Here is a 17647-nt window from a genome sequence, read left to right on the forward strand (position 1 = left end):
CATCTACGTGACTAAAATAACTCTCAAATCTCCTGCCTTCAACAAATGCCTGTCATCCTCCAGTCGTCAGCTTCCTGCTCCGTAGTGTCCGCCGAGACCGGACCACAGAGAAAGGAGTTTCTTTTTTTTTTTTTTTTTTTTTTTGACAGGCAGAGTGGACAGTGAGAGAGAGAGAGAGACAGAGAGAAAGGTCTTCCTTTGCCGTTGGTTCACCCTCCAATGGCCGCCGCGGTAGCGCGCTGCGGCCGGCGCACCGCGCTGTTCCGATGGCAGGAGCCAGGTGCTTCTCCTGGTCTCCCATGGGGTGCAGAGCCCAAACACTTGGGCCATCCTCCACTGCACTCCCTGGCCACAGCAGAGAGCTGGCCTGGAAGAGGGGCAACCGGGACAGGATCGGTGCCCCAACCGGGACTAGAACCCAGTGTGCCGGCGCCGCAAGGCGGAGGATTAGCCTGTTGAGCCACGGCGCCGGCCAGGAGTTTCTTTTTTTAAGAAAAAGTTACTGGAACACCAAAATGCTTCAGTGCAGTGGTTCACCACTGGGGAGACACTTCAGAAATGTTTGAGGACCTTTCAAAAACAGATTCTGTGTGACTGTTCCAAACAGAAGTTGATAAAACTATGGTTCAGGGCCCCAGAGCAGCCAGCTTTTGTTCCAATAAATAAAAATTTTCTTGCAACACAGCCATACCCATTCACTTTTGCATGGTCTATGGTTGCTTCTTTGACAGCAGCAGGGCTTAATAATTAAAGCTAAAACTGTGTGGCCAGCAAAGCTGAAAGTATTCAGTATTTTCTAGTAAAGGTATGCTGATCCCTGTTTCAAAGCAATGAAATATTATGCAAAATTAATAATTAGTAATCACTTAGTGAGTTTAATGTGCTTAATGACTTGTTCGGTATTACTTCATGTTAAAAAATTAAAACATGAATTTTATCTTCCTTGGAAGATTTAGCCAGTTTTAATAAAACAAAAACAAATACAGAAGCAGTAAGAACAAGTAATAATTTCCAGCCTTGGGTTGATTAAAAAGACTTTTCTCAGGAAAAAAGAAGGGGATAATAACAACATAATTCTGCTGGCTTAACCTGGTCTTGGCAACTGAAGACACAGAATCCTGGGTCTTTCTCACTCCCCTTTTAGAAATCCCAATGTCTATCAGGATCATGTTAAAACTCAATTTAAGATACACAAATAAAAAACAAGAAAACAATAACCACAAACCGAAATATCAAAAACAAAACAAAACAAAACAAAACAAAAAAATCATAGTCTGTTTCAGTTTTGCATGAGGTATACCCAGAAAGGGTAAGAGGAGTCACAGACAAGATAAGAATGACAGATCAAAGATGCTGACTTCAGATAATGACATGTTGGGGGCCGACACTGTGGCGTAGTGGGTAAAGCCGCCACCTGCAGTGCCGACATCCCATATGGACATCAGCTTGAGCCCTGGCTGCTCCACTTCTGATCCAGCTCTCTGCTATGTCCTGGGAAGGCAGTGGAAGATGGCTCAAGTCCTTGGGCCACTGCACCCATGTGGAAGACCCTGAAGACACTCCTGGTTCCTGACTTTGGATCGGCGCAACTCCGGCCGTTGCAGCCAATTGGGGAGTGAACCATCGGATGGAAGATCTCTCTTTCTCTCTTGCTGACTCTCCTCTCTCTGTGTAACTCTTTCAAATAAATAAATAAATCTTAAGAAAAAAAAAAAAAAGATCACAACATGCATATCGTACAGTTCCAGTACAGTTCCAGTTTCCATGAAGCACAATAGGCTCAGGTCCACAGTGAACGTACCTGCGCCACTCCCGCCTGGGCCGTCGGCTGCCCCATGCTCACACTGTTTACACTCATCGCCCCACTCGATGACGGGAACTGGTTTTGCGCTAGAAACTGGTTCTGAGTAGGCGTCTGGGCCATCATGTTGTTGGCGTGTGCACCCATCATGTTCGGAGGCTGAGGCATTCGAGAAGGAGAAATGGCCATCTACGAGACAACCAGAACCATGAGAGCATGCTGGTGACGCTGAGGGCCACAGTCTAGAGGAACAGTGCCAACCACAGATCCCAGGCCCATGTCCCACCCCCATGACCACTGCACACTAAGACCTGCCCAGATTCTGGGCACTTTACAGGCTTTTTTAATCAACCTCTCAAGTGAGCCAACTTCCAACTGTTCTCAGAGCAACCTACAGCACAGCGTCCCGTGACGCTCCAGCTGAGCTTCGTTAGGTCTCCAAAGTGCTTGACAAGCAGCCTCAGAGGGGGAGCTCAAGTCTACAGACACTGACAACTCCCTTGAGGCCACATATCTAAGGCTACCGCTCCATCCTCAGAACTCACCTTCCAACAAAGCCGTGAATTCTTATGAATTCACTATTCCAATAAAATTAACAGTCAAGTGATTCTCACTGTAGTAACGAAGATGAAAAACCAACAGACATGGAGGAAACGAGGCCAAGTCAACCTGGCAGGAGCCCCGACAAGAGCAGCCTGCTTGAGCTGGGGCTGCAGGAGGGGCACTTACCCCTGGGACGGAGCCCATGCTGTTCATCTGCACCGAGTGGTTCATGGGGGAGGCTGCCCTTGGTCCCATGGGTGCTTGCGGCAACTGGACATTCCCCAAGGACATTGGGTTAAATGAATTCATCCCTGTAAAGGCACCCACAACAGTTCATTAAGAAAAACACTCACAGGAAGACAAAATTACAACTCGCCAAGTAAATGCTAAGTAAAACAAGATGGGACTCATGTCATCTCCCCAGCTGGCAGGCAGTCACCCAGGTAATGAGCAAGGAAGAGGCATCCACGTGGTGGTGGTGAGGGTGTACTGGGTGCAGCGAGTGCCGGCACAGGGTCAGGTGAAATGAAGGAGGCTGAGGCGCAATCCGGAGCGCAGCACATCACACAGAGCCACAAAGTAACCAAAGACATGAGGAGGTGCTGGCAAGGAAGAAAGGCCCAAGGACCCGGCCTAGGCCACGCTGCCCTCACTCTCTCTGTTTCTTAAGAGCCAGGCAAGCGTCTGAGGCCCCATACCCACTGCTGAGCAGCAGGCTCCCACCACCCCAAGGCTTCCAAGCTCCAGCACAGGCTTGCATATATTCTTAGGCAACCGTGCCAGCCGCGAGCCCCATTTTTATTTGTAAGCGCTCTGAGCATTTACAAAGTGCCCAGGAGTCAGCTGATGAGAGGCTCCAGGCCACTTCTAGTTCTGACTTTCCACAGTAATTCTGTAGCTTCTATTCTCCAAAGATGTCAGTTCCAGTTCGCCGTGGACCAGCGTGGGGAATCTCACAGGATGCTTGTTGGAATTCCTGGGAGGGGTGTCCCGAACACTGCCTCAGAGGCCAACAACCTCCAAGCAAGGCACATCCCTCAGCACTGCCACACCAGGACTGGTTCCACACCCTCCATCTGAGTCCTCAGAAACAGAAAGGCTTCCTCCCTCCCTTACAAGGCTTCTCTCAGAAGACTGCTCCTCCGTTCAATTAAAATACAAAAATGCGGGCCGGCGCCGTGGCTCTCTTGGTTGATCCTCCACCTGCGGTGCCGGCATCCCATATGGGCACTGGGCTCTATTCCCGGCTGCTCCTCTTCCAGTCCAGCTCACTGCTGTGGCCCGGGAGGGCAGTGGAGGATGGCCCAAGTGCTTGGGCCCTGCACCCCATGGGAGACCAGGAGAAGCACCTGGCTTCAGATCGGCGCAGCGCCAGTTGTGGCGGCCATTTGGGGGGTGAACCAACGGAAGGAAGACCTTTCTGTCTCTCACTGTCTCTAACTCTGCCTGTCAAATAAATAAATAAAATAAAATAAGAAAAACGCTAAGCCCTACTTCAGTTAGGTAATTAGGTTTGATTTACCAGCCAGGGTAAGGACTGGGCTAGGCCACAATCGCACTTGGGAGCCCAGTATCGGTCGCCAGGCGGCTGGTTGCAGAGACCCGGTACTGCGAGCCACTACCACTACCCCCGAGGACTCTCGTGAGCAAGAAGCTGGAGTCGAGAGCCAGAGCCAAGGACTAAACTTGGGTATGCGGGTGTGGAGTCTCCACCACTGGATTAATGCTGGCCCTCCAAACCCACTTCTGAGCTCCCTGGAGACCTTCCCTATACTCTGCCAACGTCCCAATACAACAGTCACACTACCCACAGAACTAACCTATGCTCCTTAGCAAAAAGCAACGCCAAGAAGAGTACAAAGAAATCCACAGGGAAGGGGAAAGCACTGTGACCAGTGTACGATTTGAATGTCACATGAAGTATGCTTTACAGACAGATAAATACCTTGGGAAACCGGCATGCGGGTCACTGGCAGGGGCAGGGGCCCATCTGTAACAGCAAACAAAAACAAATCCTGGTTATTTAAAATAATCCTTGAATTAGGAACGACGAAATTCCTATGAAGGACTTCAAACTTCAAGGACAAAACATTCAACAGATGCAAAAGCACTGATGTTCTGATGCCAGCGAATCCTCTATGGGCTTCCCACAACAGAAACTAAAAATCCCACATAGCCCAAGGCAGGTGGTCACAGCCATGACCTCACACACAGCCCCGAGGTGCACGCTCTGGGAGAATACAATTCCACATTCTCACCAACGCAACACAAACCCAGCACACAGGCTAAGGGCAGGCAGAAGGGCATGTAGTCTTACTTGGAGGCCTGACAGGCTGTGTCGGGGGCATCCCGGGGGGCTGAGCCCCAGGGGCTGGTAAGGCTGGCTGGTTACCCAAGATGCCCTGCTTATGTAAACGTGACCTCCGCTTTTCTTCTAGTTCTTTCTGTATCTTGTAGATTTTCTCTGCTAATAAATGATAGTATTCATCCTAAAAAGCAATAAGATTCAATATTAAGCAATGAAAACTGTGAAACCACACATGATTTTTTTTTGCATGTTGTAACAAACTATGAAGTTTTTTAAAGTGCATTGGTAAAGATGAGTAGAGCATCCAACACAGCTGATAAACCGAAGGTCCAAATCCAGGCTGCTTCCTGGGACTTTGGAGGGCTCTCAGACAGCAGGACTCCGTAACTGCCCTCTCCACGGATACTCACTGCCACTGGCAACAACGCGATTACCATCAATGCCACCCACCAAGAAAAGGGCAGCCCACAGACCCAAGACAACTCCCTGTGCCCATTGCCTACTGCAGCGGTCACACCCGCGGCTCACAGAGGGAGCCGTGCAGGAGCCTCACGTCTATGTGGGAAGTCTCCCTGGTCAGTGTCCTCACGGTGAGGCATCCCCTTTGACCACACAGACACACACAGCTGTCTCTACGGAAGGGCTGCAGTCAGGTGGACCCGTGGCAGGCGGCCTACCCTGCTGTTGGCAGACTCATACATGTCCCCTTCCACCTTCTTCGCATAGGCGACCAGGTTCTCCATGCGGCGATCCTTGAGGGCTGCGGGATCAGGTGTTGGGAAGATGGCTTGGACACTGAAAGGACAACATAAGCTATCAACCTGCTTTCAATGCAGCCACACGAGAAGCACAGAGAAGCGTCGTGCACCTACAGGAGCAGCAGAGCTGAGAGGAACCTCAGGTATCTCTCGCCTAGTACGTACACACGTACACACACACACACACAAGCCAGAGGCTCCCTGGAAGCAATCCTGACCACTGCACTCAATCTGTGTCAAGCACAGCAATATCTGGGTATGAAAAAATACGTGCTGGATTACTTCGAGAATAACATGAGCTCAAATTCCTGACCTTAATCTATTTATTACACCCCCCCCTCAAAAAAAAAAGAAAGAAAGAAAGAAAAGAAAAATAACCTCGGTGAGAATCTAGCTGATTAACTTCAACATACAGTAGCTATCTCAAGAAAGCCAACTCCTAACCTTCAGTGTGCTAACCACGTGACAGTGCTGCCATTCCCTCGGCACCCATCCGGCCGGGTACACTCCAGTTCTTAGGGGTCTTCACAAATACAAGCTTGAGCCATGAACTACGGCAGAGCTCCTAAACTAGTCCCACAGCTCAGACAGCACTGGGATGCTCTGCCCAGGTGACACGGCCTGCAAGTCGCGCCCTCTGCAGAGCAAAGCCAAGGCAAGCCTGCTCTTTCTGATGCCCCTGTCCATGGGAGAGCCAGCACCTAGGAATCCCCGGCCTTTCCACAGCACTCAGCACCATGGCTCTCTAAAATAAGCACCTACAACTTTGCCACCCAGGGGACAGTGGGCAACTCAAGAACAAAAATCACAATCTACCAAACCACAAGATCATCCCACTGGATGTGAACAATGGGTACCACGTACAGTTTATGAACCAGATGGCTCCGCAGGTCCTGAGTGACGTGCTCGTGCCAGCCTTTTCGAACCCCGGTACTGGAAGGAGGTGCTGCTGCAGGTATGGTGCTTAGAGTCCCGATGTTAGCAGAGCTGGAGCCATCGTTCATCAGAGGACTAGGAGGGGGAACAAGCACAGGCATCACCTCCTGAAGTGACTCGGTCACACTCCATCTGAGCAAGGTTCTCTAGCCAGAGCAGCAGCTAATATATATACATATATATATATAAATTGAACTGTTTATCATCTAGTCAACATTCCTAATTTTAAAAAAGAAAGCACAGAATACAAAAATGCAGTGTATGCGAGTGAAAGTGACATCCCGAGACTGATTCCTGCTGAAAGCCCTTGTCTGGATTCCTGCTCAACAGCTGTCTTTCTACTTTTCTTGTTGAACTCGTTATTTGGTAGAACATTAAACCTGGGACTGTAAATTAAAAATAGGTTAAAGATACGCTGCCATGCAAAGAGAGAGAGCGAGAAGGAAGGGAACGCATTCTCCTTCTCTGCACACACACTGTCATTCCCATTAAACACACTTCCTCTGCCACACATTTAGAGAGGACGTCAGCCACGCGTGACGGCCAACGCACTTCTGTGTGTCAGACAGGGCTGCCTGACACCAGGTCTTACTTTGTGGCTCCAAGGGAAGCTGGAAGAGCGGATTCTGAAATCAGGTTTGGTGGCTGCTGATCTGTTGTCATCCCTCCTGCTGGAATGTTCATAGGGTTATTTCCTTTAACGAAAAAAAGCTCCATTAACTCCCAAGTTCTAAGAAGTTCTGGTAACAGATAAACAGGAACTACAATGGTCACAGGTCGGGTTTGGGCAGTGGTGGCCGACACGCAGTGTGTCAGCAGTGACTCTGTACGGAGGTCTGGGGCCATGGCGTCGTCGGCACTACAGCTCTGGGGGCCATCAGTGAGCAGCTGCAGCCATCAGCTCGGATCCTGCTGCATCAGAGGCACACCTTGGGCAACCAGGCCGGCCTGCTCCATGCCTTTGTGACTTTTTGTTGATTAAGCATGTCAAAAAATAAAGTTCAGGAGCATACTACAGACAGCCAATGTCTATAATCTTCCTATTAAAGTAAGAAAAAGTTGAAACTGGCCGGCGCCATGGCTCAATAGGCTAATCCTCCACCTTGAGGTGCTGGCACACCGGGTTCTAGTCCCGGTCGGGGCGCCGGATTCTATCCCGGTTGCCCCTCTTCCAGGCCAGCTCTCTGCTATGGCCTGGGAGTGCAGTGGAGGATGGCCCAAGTGCTTGGACCCTGCACCGGCATGGGAGACCAGGAGAAGCACCTGGCTCCTGGCTTCGGATCAGCACAATGCGCCAGCTGCAGTGCGCTGGCCATTGGAGGGTGAACCAACGGCAAAAAGGAAGACCTTTCTCTCTGTCTCTCTCTCTCACTGTCCACTCTGCCTGTCATTAAAAAAAAAAAAAAGAAAGAAAGAAAGAAAGAAAGAAAAGGAAAAGTTGAAACTCAGAAAGCACTGTTTCAAACGAGGCCATCCCTGGGCGTGGAATGACAGCAGGATTCAGCCTCAGGCCTCAAGTGTACAATACTTACTCTTAGCAAAAGAACGAGACTGACATGACAGGCCTCACTTCACAGCCCCCGCTGCCAGCACACGTCTCCGTCCAGAGGACTACTGGGCTGGACGCCTGGTGCAGCAGTCAGGATGCCACATGGGACGCATGCGTCCCAGCTCAGAGCGTCTGGGTCTCAGCCCCAGCTCTGCTTCCAATTCCAGTTTTTTTAAAAGACTTTTTACTTATTTATCTGAGAGAGAAGAGTTACAGACAGAGAGAGGGAGAAACAGAGAGAAAGGTCTTCCATCTGCTGGTTTACTTCCCAAATGGCCACAACGGCTAGAGCTGGGCCAATCTGAAGCCAGGAGGCAGGAGCTTCTTCCGGGTGTCCCACACACGTACAGGGGTCCAAGCACTTGGGCTATCTTCTATTGCTTTCCCAGGCCTTAGCAGAGAGCTGGACTGGATGAAGAGCAGTCAGGACTCGAACTGGCACCCATATGGGATGCTGGTGCCACAGGTCAAAACTTAGCTTACTGTGCCACAGCACCCCCCTCCCCAATTCTTGTTAATGCACACCCTAGGAGGCATTAGGTGATGGCTCAGGTAGCTGGGTCCCCAACAGCCATGTCGAAGACATGGACACAGTTCCAGGCTTGTGGATTCTGCCTCACTCAGTCCTGGCTGTTGCGGGCATTTGGTGAGTGAACCAGCACATTAAAGATCTTCTCTTTTTCTCTTACCTCTCAGCCTTTCAAAACAGTAATAAGAAGAATAATAATGTCAATTTAAAGAAAAATGATAAGTAACAATATGTAGAAAAGGCAAAAAAATACTGCAGAGCTGTGTGCATAAGTGAGCACAGGCTGGCAGTCTGCTAGAAGCCTGAGACAGACGTTTCTTAGGCTCCTGTTGACAAGCCGTCCGAGTTCAGGCTGCTCACTTCAGCGACCAACTTTCCATCAAATCACCGGCTGCTGCAGGCCCACGCGGGAGTGCAGCCTTGGTCCTGAGCCCCAGGACAGGCTCTTTTTGCAAAGTGTCCAGATGCGCCACTTCGCTTGGAAACGCTACTCCCTTCACAAGCAGGTAGCCTCCTCCTTACATTGGACAACCTAGCCTTTTCCTGAAGGTTTGTATCTCAACCACTGAGTTTGAAATAAAAACAATGAACTGTCAGCAGTCCGGAGTCCCCGCAACAGCGGGCGCACCTACCCAGAGGGGTGAGAGTCCGCATCTGCTGGTGGGTCGGAGGCTGTGCTGGTTGCTGGCCGGGAGCCTGCGGCTGCAGCTGCGTCTGCGGCTGGTTCATGTAGGGCAGTCCGAGAGCAGCGTAGGCTCGCTGCATGGAGCTGGGGTCTATGGGATTCGGGTTACTTAGAGAAGTGGCATTCTGCTGCCCCGTGCCAACAGAGCCAATTGTGTTTTGAATTCCACTAGCTGGAGACCCCAGGATGGCTAGAACGACAGACAGACAGACAAAGGGGGAAAAAAAAAGGTAAGCAAGAGAGGGAAGCTTAAAAACTAAAATTACTGAGAAGAAAACAAAGTTTTATCGAGATCACACATATGTATCCCAAGGCTACAGAGGAGGCAGCTGTGCTTCAACAGAGAATCCAGCTCATGGATGTCCGGCCTGTCAGCAGCTGAGGGACAAAAAGCTGAAGAAAGTTCCTGCCTCCATTTAGAAAGCAACAGACCATAAAAACGCACAGAGATCACTCAATAAAAATCAACACAGTACTAGAAGGTGGCAACTGTGTGGCCCAGGGTGGAGGGGATGCAGGAGCCCCTCCTGGCTCACAGCGTCCTGAGCAGGACAGCCAGGCTGCGCCCTCTGCGTGGTCAGTCTGTTCCTGACTGACTCTTCTGGTTGGAATTCAAGGGTCCCCTGAGGCCTGGCAATTCTCCAGGAGTTTTCACTTATCTGGGTGCCACCCTGGCATCACTGACACACAGGAGCCGGCTCCCCTCACAGCCTTCCGCAGTTACCACCTCCTATGTCTGCCACAGGCCTGCACGGCAGCAGCTCCTCTAGATGGCTAACTCCAGGTAAAAGCAAACACCAGTGTCGACACATGGAACTCCATTCCAAAGGGCTCCAAATCAACTGAGAGGAGAGTCCAAACTTGTCTCTCCTAGGTCATTTCAAGGTTAATCCACTTACCAATATATCTGTCCATTGTCTACCTACCCACCCATCCATCTCTCTGACTACACAAATACCCTAAACCAGTGGTATGTGCCACAAAGCAGAAGCTTCAAGCTACAATATGTATCTTTATTCTTAACAGATTATTTTCTTTAACTTTCATGAACTTTAGAGTCATGTTAAAAATAGGCAGCTGACAAAGTTGATACTATAATACGTGATTGTGAAATTCATCTAAAACACTTTCACAAAGCCTTTCAAATTCAGAGCACTTCGTCTAACAGTAACATTTTCAGTCATCCATCAGAGGAACCATAATAAACAACTCAAATACTTAGCAGAGCAACTTAATTAAACCAAAATGTGTAAAAAAAAATTTCCTGGTAATTACACATTCCATACTATTAACTTTTCTAATAAGGATATTCAGATCTCAAACTCATTAGTGCTCATTAGACACAATTACACACACTAAGCACCTCATTATTATAAATGAAAAGTAGCTCCCAAGGCACACTTTATAACAAGCATGCAGCTGAAGTCACGTACTGCACCTTCACAAGCAGTGTGTCTCACAGTCCGTGCTGGTCTAAACTTTACTATGTGCTCGTTATACTTCTGAAACCAACATGCTCAGTTTTTACCACATCCTCCAACCACACACTCTCTCCTCCATCCACACCTCCGCAGTGTCATCTACTATCTCACTGCCAACCCATGTCCAAGCCCTAGGCCACTTCAGGGAAGCCAGTGCCCTGCAAGTTGCCGTCATGGCCAGGCATTTATTTCCTAAATATAAAACTGACTATATTTTTTATTTTACTTATATCTTACCAGAAGACAAGCAAGCATTTGGAACTTGGCATTTATTACAACTCAGATTCAAGGAAAATAAATCACAGACAAATAAGAAAGGTCCCTGACATTTAGGCACAACGCAATCTGAAGTCCACATGGAGCTCCCAGATGAAATGACACAAGTATTGAAGGGTGAGGAACTGGGGCACCCACCGTGTGGGCAGCGACTGTGGCTAAGGGGTTGCAACGCACCAGCAACCTCAACCCTGCTTCGCAACCTTGAGAAGCGAGCGCTCTGCCCCAGCTTTCCCGAGCCCTCTCTGAATGCCCACAGCGCCTCCTGGGTCTCACATTCTGGGTTCACTCCTGGCCTCACTCTCCCCACAGCAGACTCTGCAGAAGCACCGGCCGCAGACTTGTGCTGAGCACGGAAGGTGCTGGGAGGCAGAGATTAAATTAGTAAGCACTAGTGCACACAGAACTGCAGCCTGGGAACCTGGACCAGGAAAAAACAAACACAAACAACACAAAACAAACCCGCTCCTCATGTTCTGTGCACATCTGGAGGTGGCCTCAGCTTCCCACTGTCTCGCCCTGGGCCACTGGGCCACGTGAAATGCCGCGCAGAGTCCAGGGCCCGCGGCCTGTCACTCCCCAGCTGCCCAAGCACTATGGTCTAAAAACAGAGTGATGAGAACAGTGACACTCATTCCCCCGGTGCCCCTGAGAAGGCGGTCTTCCGTTTGCCGAGTTTCCACTTCCTTCACATTTACCTCCTTCCATGTCAAGAGCACTTGCTCATTTGGTCATTTTTACTTCTTTTCTCCTGTCTAGCGCTTACGGCAGCATTTCACACATCATCAGTGCTCCTGCCGTCACACTCCACCCCGCAGGGTCCTGGCGCCTGCACGCTGTACCAGCTTCTTTAAAGACCTCCCCAAACCTCCTCCGCCTCACCATTCTCCTCACTGTCACTACAGGAAGAGCCCGCGACCTAGGAATCAGACGGCCAAGTTCTTGTGGAGGCCCCTTCTGTCACCTGCAAGCACAGGCCTCCTTTCTCAGCGACCACACGACTGTCCTGAGATGGCCCCTGTGAAATTCCAGCTGCTAACTCAAAGTGTTCAGCTCTCCAGAAAGCCTCGGCTTCCTACTCATGCCCAATAAAACTGCACTCGATTTGGAAATGCAGTGGAAATGGACACAAATTAAATATCCGAGCTTTGATGTGGGGTTAGGGGGCGAGAAACTGGAGGGCAGGGTGAGGGTGAGGACAATCACGAAGCAGATGAAACGGCTGCCATCTGGTCAGGGGTCAGGGCTGAAACCTCTACTCACACAGCCCCAGCACGAGGTCTCACGGGCAGTGAGCACGGGGGCACGGTCAAGCCCTTGAGCAGTCTCACCTCCTGTCACACACACTCAAGCCCTCACACCCAAGCAGGGAAGCCGCAGGAGGGGCAGCACTGCACTGCCCCGAGGGCAAGGAGAAATCCGTCCTCTGCAACTGCCCACCACAGGCTCCAGTGTTCTCCCAGGGGGACACAAACACTGAGCAGGCCAGCAGGCTTCCCCAGGAGTGCAAATTTTAAAAAGGTGGATTTCTGACACAAGAGAACAAAGGAAGGCTTCTGAATAGTCCGAGGTACCTAAGAATGGAAGACCCGGTGGAGCCGAGCAGCAAGAGCAGGGATGATGGAGGCACTGGAGTGGAAGCCGCAGCACCCGCGCAGACAGTCCTTGGGGGATTCTGAGATGGGAAACCCGCCGTCCTCCAGAGAACGACTCAGATCTCCACAACCCCAACACAGACATCTGCCCTCCAAGGCACATCAGATCTTAATGCGCAGGTATTGGTTAAAGTCCTAGATCCCAACAGAGGACTGGGATGCGGGCTCACATCCGTACACTTCCCAGCAGCAACCCGAGAGCGCCTGCACGGCCTGTGTCGGCCCGGGATACTTCGGCAGCGAGAAGCCCAGCAGAGAGGCAACTCGAGCTCCCACAGGAGAGCTCCCTTGGTCCTGTGTCCTCCAGGACCCTGGGCACTGGAATCTGCTGGAAGCCAGACATGACTAGCATTAGGTCTGTCATCCTGCAAAGTCCTGAAGACTGAACACCAACCAAATAATCTCCATGATGGATGGACAGCACAAGAGCAATGACCACAGAATTTCCAGAAAACAATTCAAGCAAAAAGCAAACATAACCTCCATGTAGGCCAAAAAGATGGCCTGGGTTTCATTTCAAAGAACATTAGGTTACCATCACAGGTAATTTTGCCAAGTTCCCTCAGTACAGACAGGAATTACAAAAGTGAGAGTGGAAGCAGTGCTGACCAAGAAAGTGTGCAGGGGATGAGATCTTTGTGGGCAACACAGCCCAAAAAGCTGAGTCCCAGCTCACCCTGTGCCATCCTACGTGAGCAGGCACTGCAGGGTCCCCTCAAGCCACAGTCTGTGTGAGTGACCTCGCTTGTACGGGAACCTGAGTCTGGTCAGACCCATCCCCTGGCAAGCTCTGCACTGTGCTAACATTGTTCCTGCAGTCTAGAATGTTCTTCCATCATTATTCTGTTCAAACTGGACTCCATAAGCCCCACCTTTTTGCCTAGGAAGCACCAGCTGGCCCCAGCCTCAGAGCGTGTGTGAGCTCCTCACCAGCTCAGGCCCAGGGAGTCACCGGCCTTCAGCTGTCAAGTCAGCACCACACTCCCCTGCATCCCTAAGCCTGGGTTCATGCACCATAAGCACCGTTTGTTCTAGGAGAGGGGAAGCTACAGGAACCCACAGCAAGGATGTGGTAACAACCTTCTCACTTACAGAACTCTACACTCATAAGCCTATGGTGCTGCAGAAAACACATTAAAGCTGAAACTGAATTTAACAAACACTGAACATTTTAGAGCTTTCATTTCTTTCATAAAAAACCGTCAAATCTCACACAAAGTTCATCTAGATCTTCCTGTTACTTTATACTGAAGAACCTGTCCTGGTAACACCTTACGTTCTGACTAGTAGATACTGTGGTTTACCACTTGAGAGAGCATGCACCAATTCAAGGTCCACAACACGCACAGTCACAGGCTGCTTAGAGACAACAACAACAAAAACCCAAAAAACCACACTGCTTTTTCGTCTCTCTCTCTCTCTCTCTCTTTTTTTTTTTTAAATAGAAACCACGTTAAGTGTTTCTTAAAAAGAGAAATCTCAAAAGTATGCAACAGTCATGGCTCTCAGGACATACTAACACAGAAGATCCCAGAAAAGCTACATTCCCAAAGTAGACGTTCAGAGAGAAACCCTATCTCTATTCACGCACTCATCTCATACAATACAAGCTTTTCAATGGCTTGCACTGGGGCCGTCTACTGAAGTGTGTTCTCAAACGTGAGAAATTTAACTACGGCAATATACTAGGCCTGAAAAAAAGGTTTCACAGTAACTGAGATGAAAAACACATAGTATCCCATTAGAAGCACTGTGCAAAGCTCTGTTTCTAAAAGACTGATTTCAGAACTTCACTTTATAAAGTAGGAGGCGTCCAGGAACTGTGAGTGATTGAAATTTTGGCTGATCAAAGATTAAGTTTACTGAAAAAAGAAACTGACTTCTAAAGGAAACCTACTGGAGGCCGGCGCTGTGGTGGAGCAAGTAAAGCCGCCGCCTTCAGTACTGGCATCCGATATGGGCATCGGTTCAAGTCCCAGCTGCTTCACTTTCGATTCAGCTCTCTGCTATGTCCTGGGAAAGCAGTGGAAGATGGCCCAAGTGCTTGGGCCCTGGCACCCCCAAGGGAGACCCGGAAGAAGCTCCCGGCTCCTGGCTTTGGAACAGTGCAGTTCTTGCCATTGCGGCCAACTGAGGAGTGAACCAGCAGACGGAAGACCTCTCTCTCTCTCTCTCTAACTCTGACTTTCAAATAAACAAATACATCTTTAAATAAAATGAATAAAGGAAACCTATTTGGGCTGCAGGGCAGGAGGGTGATGGGCAGAGTGAGGCATCCTGGAGCAAGCTGGCCTCACCTAAAGGGGACAGTGCCTCACGCTCAGGGCACTCAGAAACAAAGCGCTCTTCTGGCTTTCCCTGACCACAAAGAAAAGCAGCACAGGCTCTCCAGGCAGAGGTAGGGTGGAAGATGATGGTCAAGAGGCGTGAGGGAATGAACACTTAGACACACATACAGGAGGCTGTACAGACAACATGGAGGAAGACTGTGGGTCCAGGGCCAGCTCTTAGCTATACAGACTGAGGGACACAATCGGAGACCACACTGTCACCTCTGAAATGACAGGAAAAGACTTAAAAATGGGAGGAGATGTCCACCCTCCTTACTGCCCCAACGCCTACAATGGCAGGAGAGGCCGGGTCGGGGCGTGTACTGGCCTACTGAAGACAAGGGCTCACTGCGTGATGGCCATGCTAAGGTGTGCAGACAACCTGAAGATAGCCAGTGATGAGAGTGAGCAGGACAGGCCTGTCCTGGGGCACAGACGCCCAACCTGAAGCCCGAACGAATCCCTGTGGAAGGAGGTCTGGGAACCACGGCTCCGAGCGGGAGGGCAAACCTTCCCAAACTCTCCCTGTGGGCTTTGACCCTGATCCAGCCTGACTCACAGAACCTTCACAGCTCACTTCGCGTGAGGGACTTCCGATTCCAAAAGTGTCCCCTCTAGACCTCCCCCAACCCCATCTTCATCACTCAGTGACACGGTGTATCTCTCAGGAAATCGCAAGTCTCTGTGTCAGCTTTGGATCGAAGGGCCTCTGCTCCAAATGTGTGTCTGCAGGAGTGTGGGCAGTGAGGGGCAGTCCAACGCTACCAGACCCTTCTCCTTCCCTCGGTGGCTACCCTCGCAGCTCCCTGTCCGCCCTACCTCACCCTGCACGCTCCGGCTGGCAACCCCTGCCCACTCCCTGCCTACTCTCCAAAGCCTCTATGCTCATCTCCAAGCTTCTCTGTCCCCGTGCTCACTTACTTTGTTGGTTTCGCTTGTCACTGGCATTTTTCAAAGGGAGGCAAACAGGACAGTCATGTCGTGTGCAGTTCTTCCAATGAGAGATGATTTGTCGTGAAGATGCACAATGGGCAACTATGACCAGAAAAACAACGAGATGTTATTTTTCTATCCAAATCGTCACACTTTCAATTACACCTAAATTATAATGCCAGATTCCATAAGAAAATGGTATCAAGTATAACCATAACACAGTATAGGTGGTCCTCAACTTACAGACAGACAATTTTTCAAAAAGTTTGTAAGTTGATTACTGAGAATTCAAAAAAACAACAACAACAAAAAGAAAACCTTCCCACAGAAGCAATGTTATGAATGATGGGTGATTAAGTCTTGGCCCACAAAACAAAACAGCAATTAATCAACCCAAAATACTGAACATTGTCATGAAAGTAGAGTAAATGTAGTTTTGTAATATCACCAGTGAAAACAACAATGTTAAATTCTGTTTAAGATGAAACTATCTAAATATTACAGCTGCAGAAACCAAGGAGGCAGCAGACCGAAGTCTGTGGCGATTTGGAAGGGGGCCGGGGCTGGTGTGAAGTCCTCTGGGGACAGCGCCCCGAGCCTGACACAGTGCTCGTCTTCTGAAGGTCTGACCTCACCCTGTTCTGCTTCTTCAAGTTCAGGTTGCTCTGGGGACTCCCAAACAGCACAACAGGGGAGAGGGAGCCCAGAGACAGATTTTCCCCAAGGTGATGAGCACAAGAGAGAAGGAAAGAGATGAAGACGAAAGTAAAGCTACTGAGAGGAAGCACAGGCTCTGGTGGAAGTTTGGAGTCGGCTACGAGGGGGGTCGGGCACATACTGAGCCTCCTTCGCCACCTCCCCAGGGAGTACACAGTTCCCACGTCACTGCCAGCCACCAGGACATCATCCCTGTCAGTGGAGCAGCATCAAGACGCAGGGCAAAGGAGCAGAGACGTGCCCGCGGAGACAGGAATCCACAAGCAGACGCAAGACAGCTGATCAGCGTGCAGGGAAGGGCGTGTGCCCACATCTGCATGGCCTGCATCCGCTGCCCAAGAGAAAGCCGCGAGCTAGACATTTACAACAAACAGTACTCAAGAAGTGACAGCTGTCTTCCATGAGAAAGGACACAGGAGAGGAACAAAGGCAGGGCCCAGCCTTTCTCCAGGACACCTGACTGTCAGGTGTGGGGAACCTGACAGCTGTGTGTCCTAGGTCACGCCACAGAGAGCTAAGCACTGACCACGAACACGGGCAAATTCCATCCCGACCTCTGCCGTGAGTCAGAACACAGCACTTACCTTGGCAGGCTTTCCCAGCCTGACAATGTGTCATGTGATTCAAGACATTCTTCATGGTTCGACAGTGAGGGAGGGAGCAGGCCCGAACCTCCCCATTCGCTTGTTCTCGTCTCTGACATTTATGAGCGTGAAGCAGTAGGACCAGCTGCTGCTGTATCAGCTTGCGTTTTTCAGGATCTGCAGTGGGGCCAGTTGCAATTGCTTGTGTGGGTACAATTCCCACTGATGTTTGCATCTGGGACTAAAATAAAACAAAACAATAAAACATTCTGATAAGCTTTCAGAGTTCCAATTCATAGTCATTGATTATTTCCCAAATGCAAAAGCTGATGGATCATGTCGGCCACTGGGAGAAAAAGATCTGTTCTCTTTACTGCAACGGCAACTTTAAGATACAGAAGTTCAGAAATCAACCTGTCCAACAGAAGGCTGCTTCCAGTTCACTTGCACACATTTATCATCCGGACAAGAAAATGGCACTTAGTCCTGATTGCAGCAGCAAAACCCAACTCAGCCTCCAACACACAGCAGCACAGGGCTGGCTCACCTGGAACTGCTGTTG

General features: G+C 49.9%; 1 protein-coding gene across 2 annotated transcripts in view; it reads right to left on the reverse strand.

The window, feature by feature from the left end:
- CREBBP (CREB binding protein) overlaps nucleotides 1-17647 on the reverse strand; it is a 133820-nt gene that overhangs the window by 35637 nt on the left and 80536 nt on the right. Inside the window, exons 4-13 of one of the 2 annotated variants that reach the window (XM_062180664.1) lie at nucleotides 17086-17326; nucleotides 15773-15886; nucleotides 9057-9200; nucleotides 6939-7041; nucleotides 6275-6421; nucleotides 5330-5447; nucleotides 4662-4833; nucleotides 4290-4334; nucleotides 2531-2655; nucleotides 1802-1990 (exon numbers count right to left, since the gene is read on the reverse strand). In XM_062180664.1, the coding sequence (XP_062036648.1) occupies nucleotides 1802-1990; nucleotides 2531-2655; nucleotides 4290-4334; nucleotides 4662-4833; nucleotides 5330-5447; nucleotides 6275-6421; nucleotides 6939-7041; nucleotides 9057-9200; nucleotides 15773-15886; nucleotides 17086-17326 (1398 nt within the window). Of the gene's footprint in view, nucleotides 1-1801; nucleotides 1991-2530; nucleotides 2656-4289; nucleotides 4335-4661; nucleotides 4834-5329; nucleotides 5448-6274; nucleotides 6422-6938; nucleotides 7042-9056; nucleotides 9300-15772; nucleotides 15887-17085; nucleotides 17327-17647 lie in introns of both variants that reach the window. The other variant, XM_062180663.1, reaches the window with a different exon arrangement.

This window comes from Lepus europaeus, chromosome 21 (assembly GCF_033115175.1).
Source record: "Lepus europaeus isolate LE1 chromosome 21, mLepTim1.pri, whole genome shotgun sequence".
NCBI classification, from domain to species: domain Eukaryota; kingdom Metazoa; phylum Chordata; class Mammalia; order Lagomorpha; family Leporidae; genus Lepus; species Lepus europaeus.